This window comes from Callorhinus ursinus, unplaced genomic scaffold (assembly GCF_003265705.2).
Source record: "Callorhinus ursinus isolate GAN/ISIS: 27379988/994484 unplaced genomic scaffold, GSC_fseal_2.0 scaffold4, whole genome shotgun sequence".
Taxonomy (NCBI): Eukaryota; Metazoa; Chordata; class Mammalia; order Carnivora; family Otariidae; genus Callorhinus; species Callorhinus ursinus.
In genome coordinates, this window is record NW_027397066.1 from 5,409,579 (window position 1) to 5,424,503 (window position 14,925).

The 14,925-nt window shown below is 51.0% G+C and overlaps 1 protein-coding gene across 4 annotated transcripts in view; it reads right to left on the reverse strand.

The window, feature by feature from the left end:
- STK32B (serine/threonine kinase 32B) overlaps window positions 1–14,925 on the reverse strand; it is a 416,268-nt gene that overhangs the window by 4,580 nt on the left and 396,763 nt on the right. For 3 of the 4 annotated variants that reach the window (XM_025887383.2, XM_025887382.2, XM_073891418.1), the window contains 2 exons: window positions 13,016–13,147; window positions 11,248–11,312 (listed from right to left, as the gene is read on the reverse strand). In XM_025887383.2, coding sequence (XP_025743168.1) covers window positions 11,248–11,312; window positions 13,016–13,147 — 197 coding nt within the window. Of the gene's footprint in view, window positions 1–10,601; window positions 10,868–11,247; window positions 11,313–13,015; window positions 13,148–14,925 lie in introns of those variants that run through there. The other variant, XM_073891419.1, reaches the window with a different exon arrangement.

Consider the following 14,925-nt stretch of genomic DNA (forward strand, 5'->3'; position numbering starts at 1 on the left):
ATCCATCCATCCATCCATCCATCCATCCATCCATCCATCCATCCATCCATCCGTCTATCCATCCATCCATCCATCCATCCATCCATCCATCCATCCATCTATCCATCCATCCATCCACTCACCCATACATCCACTTCCATATGTCCACCCATCTGTCGTACTCCCAGCTCCATCTATCCACTCCTCATCCACTTACTATTTACCACCCACCCACCTCTCATATACACAGCCATCCATCTACCTCATCCATTCATTATCCACACATCCATCAATACATCCATCCGTGCTCCCACCTACTCCTCATCCATCTCCTTGTCCACCTATTCACCTATCCATCCGTCCACTTCATCTATTCACTATACACTGATCTGTTGATCTCCCCACTTACCCCCATTTCCTCATCCACTCACCACCCATCTATCACCTATTCATCAGCTGCCCATCTACCCACCCACACACCCACCCACCCATCCATCCATCCATCCACCACCCTCCCATCTTATCAATGTCCTTCTACTTTCCACCCACTCACCCACCCATTCAGTCCCCTCCCCTTCCACCAGCACTGTCTGTGGCTCACAGTGGAAGGGGCTGTGGAGCAGGGCAGAGAGCAACCAGTGAACATTCACTGTGACAGTCTCTGCTAGAAGGAAGCGGCATGACATAGCACCAAGGGCCCGGGCTTAGAGCCAGGCTGTTTCTGTCCTTGGATCTGCCACTTACTAGCTATGTGACTTTGGGAGGCTGGATTCAAACCCAGGGCTATCATTCTCCAAGTCCCAGGCTCTATTCCACTGACTCTTGTGCCATTCAATCCTGACCTGGAGGGAAGAGAGCATGGAATGATTTTTCCATGCTCTGAAGGAATTAGAAAGGCTCATGTTGTTCAGATAGGAATCTGTGAACCAAGACAGAGATATGAAACCATTATGATTGAGGCTCTGAGAGCTCACTTCTATGACTTGCCCGCAGCTCGGTTATTTGTAACTCTGGAAGAAATGAAAAAGGATTTTACATATCCTACTAGGCAGAGCTCAAGTCTGCTGACTCAAATTGGCTGGTTATCTCCGCAATGGCAGGAACACTTAATTTTCTCCGCCGACTTATCAAATTAATTGTCAGCTTTGTGGCCAGAATTCCGAGTGACGAACATGAGTTCCCTCAACCTCCCGAACTCCACCATCAGACGCCAGAAGGAAGCGCTCTGAGATAGTGAACCTCGACCAAGGAGAGTAGGACACACATTAAAATTTGTAATAAATCGGGCTGGAGGCATTTTTCAAAGGCAAAGTATTTCAGAAGAGTAAAATAAAACGATTAGCAATCAAAGTCATTTCAAATCAAGCTACTTCACACAAGCAGGATGGAGTCAGCTTAATACCAACATCCATCTGCTACGGACTTTCTGTAGGTGAGGCCTGGCCTCTGATGTGAGAGCCTGGTTTTTGTGTATGTAGTCAACATAAAGTGCTTTCACACCTATTCCTAGCATTCCACTGGCTCTCCCTGTGTATGTTTCCTGGCTTGTGTAGAAACATGGATGGAGGGGCAAAGTGGTGTAGTGGGAGACTGCAGGGTTGGGAGTCTCTGCAGAGTTAGGTCAGAGGCCCAGCTTCACCATCACTGGCCAAAAGGCTGGGCACTCGCAACTTCTTCAAGCCTCTCTCTCCTCACCTGTAACACAGGGATGGGAGAAGATGAACCACTGTGTGCTATCCGCCTGTCTGTCCCATAGCAGGGACTTTTTTTTTTTAAAGATTTTATTTATTTATTTGAGACACAGAGATACAGAGAGAGAAAGCAAGCATGAGCAGGGAGAGAGGCAGAGGGAGAGGGAGAAGCAGGCTTCCCACTGAACAGGGAGCCCGATGTGGGGCTCGATCCCAGGACCTGGAGACCATGACCCGAGCTGAAGGCAGACGCTTAACTGACTGAGCCACCCAGGCGCCCCTAGCAGGTACTTTATAAAGGGCAGCTATTTTTAAAAAGATCTTATTTATTTATTTGAGAGAGAGCACATGAGCAGGGGTAGGGGAGCAGTGGATGAAGGGAGAAGCAGACTCCCTGCTGAGCAGGGAGCCTGACCCAGGGCTTGATCCCAAGACCCTGGGACCATGATCTGAGCCAAAGGCAGACGCTTAACCGACTGAGCCACCCAGGCAAAGGGCAGCTATTTTTATGATGATGATCACAGTGTGGGGATACTCCCCTTTTGCAAATGGGGAAGGTGAGGATCAGTAAGTAAAACTTAACTACCTGCCTTAGTTCTGATGAACGTCTCCCAACAAGGAGGTCCCCAGAGATGGCTCTACAGGCCACATCCTGGGTGGGGAGGGGGTCGGGGCAGAAGACCTGGAGGAGTAGAGGGTGCTGGAATGGGGTACACACGGGTGGCTGAGGGTCAGGACCCAGAAGTAGGTGAAATAGAACAACAGGCTGAGTACAAGAGAATCCACCCCTAGCATTTATGGGGGTGTGCAGAGGGGCCCTCAGACCAGGGCAGACCAAGGCATGGAACTGGAGACTGGAACCAGGTCTCCTGCCTTGTTGTGTGTCTCTCATCCACTGGAAGGGGCCACAGCATGACATCTGTGTCTTCTCAGCAGCACAGCAACCCGCCCGCGGCAAGTGCACAAACCACGTGTGTCAGAAGGATGGGCGGGGCCAATAAAGGAATAAGTGCCCACCCTTTATTAGGCAGGATGTTTGCCCAGGTTGGCAGGCTCTGTGTCAACATCCCAAGGGGGAAAGAAGGCCAGGTGTAATTAAATGAAACAACAGGGTGTCCTAGCTGGACAAAAATTGGATTGTCATTTGTAGAACTGATGAGTCACGGCCCTTGTGGGCAACAATTCACGTGAGTTAACATGCATGGATCTTTTTCTCTTGTAGCTGAGGGAGTTGGGATAGGTTGTTACTGTGTGTGTGTGTGTGTGTGTGTGTGTGTGTGTGTGTGTGTGTGAATTAAAAAAATTAAGGCAAAGTGATGTTTGACACAGCACTTAATGGATATGGTCTGATAATTTTGTATATAACGAATTATATGAGCAAACACTTGTGTAGGGCTGATTATGTGGCAGAGGCTGTTAAGTACTTAACATATATTAACTTTCTTGTCCTAACAATCACCCTAGGAAGTAGGTATTTGTATCCCATTCTGCAGATGAGGACACTAAGGTACTAGTGTGAGGTCCAAGGTCACAAAGCTAGCAAGGATCAGTATTCAAAACCAGGCAGTCTGACTCCAGAGTCTGTGCTCTTAGCTATTATGTATACTGCTTCTCTGTGGTTCGTGAAAACCAGAGATGAAATACAGGAAATTTCTGGAAGGGCACATGCCAAACCGAGCAAAGCCTATTGGGTTAGGGCTGGGAGGTGGCTATGGAAGGGAAGAAAGCAGTCACTTTCATGTACACTGCAAGAATCCCTTCTCTAGCATCCCTAGCAGAGACCAGTCTTAGCAGAACCTTGCTGCCCACCCCTCAAGACAGCCCTCTGCAACGGGGGAATAGCTCAGAAATGCAACAGAAATCTGCTTGCGACTGCTGTTTCCCTTTGGCCTTTGGTGTGTTTTCTGGAATTAGTCTCTCTCTTCAGTTCTTAGAAGTCCCCTGGGTGGACCATTTGCCATTGTCCCTTAGGTTCACTCAGCCTGGCTCAGTGCCTGGGAATCTGACTTGGGGGGAGCTCCCAAGCACTTGGTCAATGGGGAGCCCCGCAGAGATCAGGAGGAGCAAGGGGAGTCAAGTTCGGGCATCTGTTCCCCAGCCCTGTCCCTCAATGGTCTCCCTCTTCCTCTCTCTTCCTGGCTTCCGGGAAGCCCCAGTGCCCTGCACTAGCCTGTGTGTGAGTGGTGCGGCATACAGAGGGCCTTTTCAACTAACATCTCCTCTGAGTATTTCCTCTGGGATTCTGACTGATAAGAACACAAGACCGGAAAGACTCTTCCTTAAGGAAAAATTCAGTACACCTGGCTGTTCTACTTTCAAACCTCATCACTTACTGGGAAGATCACCTTATCTCACAAGTTCAGTAACAGCCTTTGGCCAGAAGCATTAAAATTCTGTTTTATCTGCTGTTGCCTAAAGCAAACGTATTTGAGGGAGTCTCTGGAGGGAGCCCGCTACACCACGGGTGTGATACAGTGAAAGGTAGCGGGTTATCTTGGATCCTCTCCCTCTCTCCCCCACTTTGTAAATGGATCCGGCTGGGGCAGAATGGAAGGGAAGGCAGTCTCAGCTCTTGGAGTGATGGGGACTGAGATATATTGAGCGTGTTCTCTGACACCTCCTCACTGAACGCCTATGTCCACCTTCCAGAGAAGAATTAACAATGCCCCTGGTGAGGATAAGAAGGGACATCAAAAAGGGCGACAGGGGGTGGGTCACACCGCTTTCCCGACCCAAGCCCAGGCTCAAAAGGAGGACTTTGCTCTTTCCGCCTTCCCAGCCTCGTGTCTCTTCCTGCATACCTGCATGAGCAGATTTCTCTCTAGAGTTAGAGGTGAGGCTGATCTTCTGTGTCTGAGCTGGCTTGCAGGTGAGACTTGCTGGGTCCTCACTGATTTGGGTGCACAAGAAAAGCATGCACCAGCAGCCCTGTGGATGGGCAGTCACTAATGGCATTTACCAGTCTGATCTGCCCCTTTCTCTGAACCAGGCAGGATCTCACTTCCGGGCTCCTGGGGCTGGGCAGGCCGTGTGCCCAGTTCTGGCCAAGGAGGGTGAGTAGAAACGCTACCAACAGGCTGGAGCAGTGCTGATGCTAGACCCTCTCAAAGTCTCCTCTGTCACTGTGATGTTCCAGAAATGCTGCTTCAGGCTGGGTCTTGGAGTGAGGAGGAATCATGGTGACGTGGGAGCAGCAACCCCCATCCCCCTCATGACCTGCCATAGACATATAACGTGAATAAGAAACAAACCTTTGCTGTTGTAAGCCACTGCGTTTGGGGATTTGATCTGGGTGTAGGCTCAGAAAGGGGATGTGGAGTTCCAGACACTGGTCTGTTGGTGAATAATGGCCTCAGGGCAGTTCTGGGTTGCAGAGTTCCCTTGGGGAAGCCCTGTGGCTCCAGACAGGGATCTTTGAGAGTTGAGGGGCCTGAGGGGTCCACTTTGGGGCTGTCACCTCTCTGCCTGGGCAGCCAGCCCTGTCTGTCCCCTTACCCTCCATGCCCCCATCCATGTTTCACCTGCCCAGAAGAGGAGGTCAGATGGAAAGCCAAGTGGGACTGACTGCTTTCTCTTTATTAATCCGCCCTAGCCTTCAATATCTGTCACGCACCCTTTTCTTTCCTCTCCTGGACTCAATTAACCGTACACTATCAATTCCACTTTCCCAGTGAAGAGCATTGCCATCATTTTGCTTTTGTGGCTCTGGGTTCAGACAGCAGCTGCTGCCTTTTTATAGACCTCACCTCCCTGGTCCTCGCTATTGATTGGGTAAGGGCCGGCACTTGACCCAAGCCGTACCAATCAGAGGCCTCCTCGATGGTCAGATCGGATTGGTCCAGGGAATGTGACCTGACCCAAGTTGGGCCAATCAGAGCCATTCCCTGGGATACTAGAATTTGAGATCTGGAAAACCTTCTCCTTTTTGACATTCCCTCAGCTTCCTCTTTCATCTACTTTCTTGAGGTCGGTGGTAGAGCTGGGAGACTCTGGAGCTCTCAGCTCTGTGTCTTCCACTGTGTGGAAAGAAGTGGTTTACACTAAAAGAAAATGACTTCAAAGTGCAGAGAAACAGAAAATCGCCTGGAGGAGGAAGGAGTGCGTCCTGGTCTGGGTCCCTGTGACAGGAGCCCCTCAGTGAGTCCAGTCTCACCTAAGCCATTAGCCTTTTCTCTCCATCCCTTGTAGCTACGACTGTCTCAGGGAATTCAGCATTTATGCTGGTATCTGTCTCCGTAACCTCCCCGGGCCACAATGAGAAGCAATGGGACATATGTGGATGGTTATTAAATTTATTAAAATATCACTAATTTATTTTTGTGTCAGATGTCCATCCTTTCGAAATCACTATAATTTTTACTTCGCACTACTTGTAAAATAACTTTTCTGAGACTAACAGGCATGTTTAAAATTTTGGTTAAAATTTGGGAGGAATCCAGGGTTCATGGCTGCCATGAACCTTGATCAGTCCCTGGAAGGTGTGTGTGTTTCTCAGGGCTGCCTGATGAAATGGGTGAAACGTATTCTCTCGAAGTTCCGGAGGCCAGAAGGCTGCAATTCAAGGTATCAGCAAGGCTCTGGGGGAAGACCCTTCGTTGTCTCCTCCAGCTTCCAGGGGTTGCCAGTAATCCTGGCCATACCTTGGACTGTGGCTGCATCGTTCCGGTCTCTGCCTCCGTCTTCAATGTCCCTCTCCTTACTGAGACCCTAGTCGTTGGAATTACGGTCCACCCTCATCCGGTTCAACATCATCCTAACTTGATTATTTCTGCAAAGACCCTCTTTTAAAATACAGTGGTGGGGGGGCAGTCTGGTAGCTCATCATATCCTTTTAAGGAACACGGTACAACCCACAAAGCCGGCATTTCAGGCAGAGAATCTGAGGCTTTTTCATAAGAAGCCTGGGGGCGGGCCCAGAGCTGGATTAACTGGAGGAAATCAACGTTAAGGATCCTAAGAGAAGTTGCCAATTGCCCCTAAGCACTTATTTCAGACCATCTTACTGTTTATATTCCAATTTTTACGTACATTCTGGGTGATGCTCTTCCTTTGCTTCACTTGGATATTTTAACTAAAGTTTCAACGTCTATAAAAAGTTAAAGGCGAGAGCCAGAGTAGTAGAGTGGAAAGAATATGAAAGAGCTCAAGCCACCCCGGACCTATGTGGGATCCCAGCTCTACAAAACACTGACTGCTGACCTCAGGCAAATGACTCCTTTTCTCTAGACATCAGCATTTACAAGTCAAGGTTATGGTGTTGATTTATTTTAGAGAAGATGCAAATGCACCTGGCCCAGTGCATGGCATGTGACAGGTTTGTGATATATGCACATAGTGATAGTATTATCTCATTTAATTGGCTGGCGATGAGATCTGTAGATGTAACAGAGAACATTAGATCAGGATTAAAACAACATTTACTTCAAGACAGACCATTAGAGATCCTATTTATAATTTTCAAATTCACACACAGCCTCATTTCATAAAGGATTTAATAAGGCCTCTGAGTATTCCCATATAAAATAAGGTACCTCTGTTTTACTATGGAGAACTGATTGAAGGAGAAAGAAGACAGGAGTTTAAATAATTGAAGTCTGAGCAGACCAATGACAGCATGCGCTCCTAAGACAAACAGGGTCGTATGGACGCAGGGCTATTTGTTAGGGACTGCGCGTCACCCCTCAGCCCATTGGAAACCCGCCATGCTGTATTTTCCCGGGTCTTTCACTGGCTCGGGGGAATATGTCAGGATCGGGGGCCCCTTTTCAACCAGGCTGCAGTTTCCCTTGATGGAACTGGCAGAGGGCCCTGACTCCCGGGTGATTTCCTGATCTCGAGTGCTCATGGAACTATCAGGATTCTGCAATCCAAGCACCTGCTAGGCTGTCTTCATCTGTGGCTGAAATTCCTCCCACTCTTCCAGGTCACTGAACTGCTTTTCCCTGGCCATTTTCCTGGGCTTTGGAGAGGCGCCATCTTGCTTAGTGGAGCAGTGATCCCAGAAAGCCTGGCCTCACCTAACACAGTCACTTGGGCCCTTCCCCTCCGCCTCAGACCTTCTGAGATTCAGAGAGGCCACTATAGTCAGAGTTAGGCTTTTATCAGCTTCCCTAACTGTGAAATGGGGGGGAAATGTGCTACAAATAGAATCGTGATGAGAACGGAAGGAGCAGATGGGAGCAGGGGCTCCCCCCACCCCACAGTTTAGAACAGAGGTGTTCTCAGCTGTTTGTTGGCCCTCTTTCCTGTCCATCCTCACCTAGAAATGACGTTTGGACCCCACGAGCAAATCTCAAAGACTGGAGAGAACCTCAATGCGCTGGCCTTGATTTCAGAAGGCGGGGTCCTTGAAGTTCGCCTCTCCCTAGCAATGGGGCTAGGGGACGTGCCAGTGGAGAAGGTCTCCCCTTTACAGATTAATCTGCAAGTTGCAGGCAGAACACCTTCCTGCCTTCCCCCATGGGCTGCCAAAGACATGAGAGGGATATCAAAGTACTCTGCCAATGGCACGGACCTTGTAAAGTCAAGGATCGCTGATACCCAGGCCAGCCCTTGATGCGGAGCCCTAGGTGCAGAGAGGCTGGGACCATCCCTGCCCCCGTGCTCATGGCACTGAGGGCGGTAGGACCAGGGCCTGCTCTGTTCATCCAGTTCCTAAGCCTGAAAGGAATCATAACTTCACGCTTCTTGGCCTCCATCCCCCAGTGACTCCGGGCCACAACAGAGGGTCCTTATCTCACTGCTGGGGTCCTCCGGGGAGGCCACCTGGGCGGATGAGGTCACAACACATTTTGATTGTTCATCTCTCTGTGGCCTTGGTCCAGGCATCCCACCCTGGTCCCCATCTGAGCCTGGCGGTAGCTTGCTGCTGTCGTACTGTCCCGGGATGGGTAAGGAGGGCAGACTGCCGTCATGTGAACGAGTACGATCTTGTGCCTGTAACGTCCGGGTTCACCGACAGGTGATATCTACGCAGCTGGTGGGAATTCCTTGTTCAACATTAAATATGCGGGGCAAGGAGCTCCAGGGCTCTGGAGCCTGATTACCTCCATGGAACCCCAGCCCTGCCCCCTCTTAGCCATGTGCCCTCAACCTGCCCTTCTTCACCTATAACGGGGTGGGGCTCATAGGATGGATGGACAGACTGCATGGCATAGACTGGGTGCCCAATAAAAGTGTGCCCTTGTGGTCATCTGCTCCATGCAAGCCAGTGCGCCACCTGGATGCACTGGAGAGACACCCCAAAGACACCATGTACGGAAGTACCCCCTCCCTTCAGGTCCTGAAGCTCATTCTATCAGAGTGTGAGCCACGTGAGAACAGGGGGGGCTTGCTCCCAGCTGTGTCCCCTTGTATCTGACCCTGAATAAACATCTGCCGAACAGCTGGAAGAAAGCACATGCAGTAGAAAGAGCCCAGGACCTAGGGGATGGGAGATTAGATTTCAAGTCCTTCAGATTTCAGTTCAGAGCTGCAGACGTGGGGAATCCTAATAATACGCACCTCAGAAAGTGTGGCAAGTAAGGATCAAAGCAGTGACTCCTCACCAGGGCGACCTGCCTGCTGGGGAGCCTTGGGCAACGTCTGGGGTCAGTTTTGGTCGTCACAACGACAGAGGGGCTACCGGTATCTATGGGCGGAGGCCACAGACGCTGGTAGACATCGTACAATGCACAGGACAGTCCCCGCATCGAAACATTGATGTCAGTCGTCATCCAATGTCGATAGGACCGAGGCTAAGAAATCCGGATTAAAGAAACCATAAAGCCATATTCCGAAGTCGCTTATTATTATTAATAGTATTATTTAGTATAACAAATGGCAGAATTCGATTTTTTAAATATAACATTTTCAGGGCCTCCAAACGTCACTTTAATGTGGCTTTAAGTCTGTCATTTTCTTTAAGAGATAGCACAGATAGAAAATCCAGCTCCTGAAACTCCTCTCTCACCAGGGGCTCCCGATTCTGGAAAACTCTGTCATATGCTATTGAAAAGACCTTTTGGGAAAACTGCACTCATCTCTTTGGCCCAAAATAGAAGGACACGACCCACAGTGTGTTCCTCAAGCTAATGGAAGCCTCAGATGCCAAGGCCTTCAAGTCCCTGGACCACCCTGGCCACCTGGCCTGGTGGCCTTCTGTCAGTTGAGACCAGAAACCAGTAATAAGCTGTGTTTCTAGAAAATTAGGCAGTGCTCATTTAAATTTTGCTCTCTGTTTAGAACCTGAGGTCCAGAGAGGTTGGACCCAGGGCATGTCTTCCGCGTCCCCACAGTGACCCCTCCACGTCTGCATCCCAGCATCTCCCCTGCCACCTGCGAGCATCCTGAGGGCACCGGTCCTGCTCGATCTGCTTCCATGTCTCAGGGTCCAGTCCAAGATTACGGCTTCCTGTTAAAGGACTGAATGAGAATCTCCTAGAGGAGCTGGCGTGGCTGATGCCTGCCTGCATCCCCCGGGCACTGCATACTAAGGATGGCTTTCTCATTGAATGCGGGGGAGGGGAACGTTTTCTCTGCCCCAGGGCTTGTTCTCCCTGAGGAAGCACACCGGCTCTGTGCAGGGGCCAGGTAGCCATGCAGGGGTGAGGCCCTCGGGAGCACACTTAGTTAAGCCCGGGAGGGCTCAGAGCTGCAGCTCCCTACCCCAGAGCAAGGGAGACAGAGGGCTGGAAGGTTTGCGGTTTTAGATAGGGATTCTTGTGACCAGCTCAGAACCTGCCAGAGGAGGCTCCGTCTGAGCACACTCGGTCTCTCTCAGCAGAAGTTCTCAAACTATGAGGCGTCCAAATGACACCAAGATCATGTTAAAATGCAGATCACCAGGCCTGTTCGCTCACCAGCCAGCTTCTGACTCAGAGGGTACGGTATCGATTTCGTAAGGCGGCTGTAACACATCACCACCATCTGGGAGGCTTACAACAACAGAGATTTATTGTCTCTTGGTTCTGGAGGCCAGAAGTCTGAACTCAAGGTTGGTAGCCCGGGTTGGTTCCTTCTGGAGGCTGAGGGAGAATCTGGTCCAGGCCTCTCTCCCAGCTTCTGGGGGCTCCGGGCCATCCCTGGCGTTCCTGTCTCCATATCCTTGCGGCTTTGGAGTCGCATGAGGACTCTGACCTTGTCAGGCATGGTATCCACAGCCTCATTTAATCTTGCAACAACCATACAGCAAGGGAGGGATTTCCATCCTGTCTATGCTGAAAATGAGGCTTAGTGAAGTGAGCCGTCCCGTCCTGTATGGTCACTCTGGTAGGGGCAGGTCAGTCTGGCAGGGGCAGACCTTGGGCGGTTTCCATCCAGAGCTGTGGCATCGAGCCATCCCTGAGTCAGCCCCGCTGCACCGGCAACCCCGGTCCTGCCATGGCTACCCCACTTTGCATGAAGACCCTGAGGTCCAGGGAATGAAGGTGGTGCCTGGCTTGCATGGCAGAGGCAGGATTAGAACACGGGGTCACCTGCTGCTTCCCTTCCCGCACCACGGCTGGCTTCACGGGGGGCCAGGGACCACCATTCTCCTGGGGAGAGCTGCTGCCATCTGGGAGGGCCTCTGTCCAGCAGATGCTGGTGGGGGACTTACTTCTCTCTGTTGAATATGATGAATTCCTTCCGCACGGTCTCCAAGCACTGCTGGAGGTGTCCATTCTGCCAAAGAGCAGAGGGGAGCGTAAATGACGGAGCACCCTCCAGGGAGCCAGGACAGAGGAGTGACCATGAACAAAGCTGGATCTAAATGGGACTGCTGATGCCTGGGGCCGGGGATGAGCTATGTGGCTGAGCAGCCCTGACGGTACGGGCGGCTATAGGGGGAGCCTGGCAGATGAAGATGTTTGCCTCAATTTTAAGCCATTAAATCCAACTTAAAAGTCATGTTGGAATGGAATATGGGTTGAAAATCATGAAGTTGGTTTCCCGATTGCTGGAGTGTTCATTAGGCCTATTAAGAAGTGGGATGGCGGGGGGAGAATTTCAAGACCACCCTGCAAAGGTTCTCACCCTCTTCAAGAACAGATGCCAAGAACAAGTGCTCTGTAACCCAGGTCTTAGAGACTGGGTGAATGCCGGATGGATACTGCACACCTGTGCGGAACACCACCCCGCCTTGCGCCCTTGTTAACACGCACGTAGGTGTCTCCAGACCAGCTTCTGCATTAGGCTCAGCGGGCCTAGGGCCTAGGGCCCACAGTACTTTTAGGGGCTACAAAGATGTTTTGATTTCTTTTAAAATAAGGAGGGGAGAAAAAGAACTTTTAGCATTGAAAGCTATCTTCATCTTCATACCCATATGGCTGTCAAATATAATTTTAAATCTTTTTTATGGGGGAATAGGCAGCTGTGGGTTGAATCATGCCCCTTAGAAAGATGTGTCAAGGGGCGCCTCGTTGGCTCAGTCCGTTAAGTGTTTGGCTCTTGGTTTGGGCTCAGGTCATGATCCCACAGGCTGTGGGATCGAGCCCTGAGTCCGGCTCCGTGGTGAGCAAGGAGTCTGCTTCAGATTCTTTCTCCTCCTCCCTCCCCCGCTACTCCACCTCACTAGCTCTCTCTCGATCTCTCTAAAATAAATAAATAAAATCTTACAGAACAATAAAAATAAAAAGACGTGTTGAAGTCCTAAGCCCTGGTAATGGTGAATGTGACCTTATTTGGAAACCGGGTCTTTGAGGTCCTACTAGAGCAGGACGGGCCCTCAACCGACATCTGGTGTCCTTAGAAGAAGGCCCTGTGAAGGCCCAGAGACACGGACAGGAGGGCACCACGCGGCGAAGGAGGCAGGTACCGGTGGAAGCAGCTGAAGCGCAGGGGTCAAGGACCGCTCGAGCCACTGGAAGTGGGAGAGGCACTGAAGGACCCCCCCGCCCCCGCGCAGCCTTCGGGGAGAGCGTAGCTCTGTCCATACCTTGATTTTGAACTGCGGCCTCCAGAATTGTGAGAGCACACGTTTTGGTGGCTTTAAGTCACCACGTTGTGCCCGGGGCCCACGAAGGGCGGCCCCCCCACCCCCAGGGTGCCTCCACAGCACAGTCTTTCCAGAGCGCGCCCAGGACTGCCCGGCACGGCGCGGTGTCCCCCCGCATGGCACGCGTTCCTCCACTCCTGCCCAGAGATGCACGAGGCCCCTGCACTAGGACTCGCGGCCACGTGAGCGGCGCGTACGGACACGTGCACCCGCGGCGGTTCCCTCGGTCTCGCTGTAAAAACCACTCCATCGATGGAGCCATTTTACTGACTGCAGATGCAGGTGTGTGGAGAGGCCGAGTGACAGGCCTAAAAAGCAGTCTCGCTCCTTTCCGTTCCCTGGAGTCTAGGATTCCTCCCCTCCCGGGGTCCGCTCCTGAGAGCCCGCTCACCAGAGGACAGCTGTCCTTCGTGCCGTCTTTGGACCTGTTCTTCGCCAACCTCTTCTTCTTTTTGTGAAGAGGCTTGGATTCGAGGATCATTTCTTCAAGTTCAAATGTGGGATCACAGTTCAATCTCCCCTTCTGAAAGCAAGCAGAAAAGCAGACTCGAGTGTCTTGGTTCCCCCCATCCTTGGACATTCATTCATTCATTCATTCCATCCATCATTCATTCAACATAATGATTAACGATTACAGTGGGGTACACAGTTACATCTTTTTTTCCTGGTGAGGAGAAGCACATTCTCCCTGCAGACCTCGTTCATTTATACTCGTATCCCCCAACCCCATTCACATCCACATGACTCCTCGGTCTCCTTCCTGTGAAGGTTCCTTTTGCCAGGCTCAGTTCAGTTTCCCAGTCTGAATCAATCACTTATTTTATCACACACACACACGTTCTCATGTTATGACTATTTTTTCTATAACTATCCTTTTTAATAATTTAGTTTTAAAATGCCATTTCTGGCCATAATCCTCCCAGTTCCCCATGCCAGCTCCCTCTTACCCCTCAGCTGGAGACAGGCTAGGCTCCACCCACTTTGGTCAGGAGGAATTTTGTCCCCCTGACTTCTGGACTGTGCACCCAAGGTGCCAGGTGGCCGTTGTCCATCCTGGGACCCAGCTAGGGACGCCAGTCCCCTCAGGCAATACAGCTTGGTGGTTATGCCATCCACAGTCTGGAGGTGCACAGGGACCTCTTCCAAAAATCTGGTCCAAGTCTTTCCTGGCCTGATTTATCTGCCATTCATTCATTCACTCATTCATTCACTCACTCATTCATTCCTTTCAATGCAGGCTCTGGATATAGACTCCCTGAGGTCAATTTCTCACTTGAGTAATCGTGGGCAAGTTACTTAACCTGAGAATACTACCTATGAGAAGCACTTCCCTGTCGTGGAACTTATATGAGATAACGCACGTGGAATTTTAGAACAATGCCTGGCACGCACAACACTCAATCCTGTTGGGCCATTATCATTCATCCATTTATATCTGTGTGACAATCACACATCAAGAACTTCTAGTGCCTTCTAGCACCACCCATTGCTCTGGGGTCTCTCTCAGGCAGAGGCCAGCCCAGGCTACATGGGCTCTGGCCTCCGAAGCTCTCAGGGGATGGCAGACGCACTGTAACAGAATGATATTAACTGCTCATGTACATCTACGCACCTGTCCGGTGGAGGATCAGAGAGGCTGCAATTCACTCTAGGTAAGGAGGTGGGGGGCTGGCCTGGGGCGTGTCCCATCGGAGGCAATGCTTAAGTTTGCCTCCCTTCCAGAAGGCAGGTACCAAGACCCTCAAATGGGCCAGTCACTGGGTTTGAAGCGGTCTTGAAGGAGGGACAGGAGATGCCAGGGAACAAGGAGAGGAAGGGCATCCCCAGAGGAGGAAGTAGCATGTGCACAGGTACATGGCTAAGAAACAGTGTGGCCAGAGAGCACAACTGCAGGCATCCAGTGTGGCTGAAGCAGGGGTCCTCTGCACGTGTTTGTGTGGAAGTGTGCATGAGTGAGAGTGTGCATGTGCTTGTGAGTGTGCATGAGTGTGTTTGGGTGGGCTTGGGGAAGAACAGGAGGTGCAGTCTACAAAAGGCTGATGGACACAACCCACGTTGGCTCCAAGGGTCACCAGGCATCTGGCACACAGCCTCAGGGAAGGCTCAGCCCTGGCAACAGGGAGACTGCTTTAGGCAATTTGTGCTCCATACAAAGGACTGCATCAAGATCCCTGGGTTTCGTCAACCTGGCCTACGGGCAGAAGAGGACCACCAAGGAGGCTAGCGTATTTCTCTGGCATATCCAGAGTGTGCATTCTGAGGGAAGCCAACCAAGGGAAGCGAGTCCAGAACTCCAGCAGG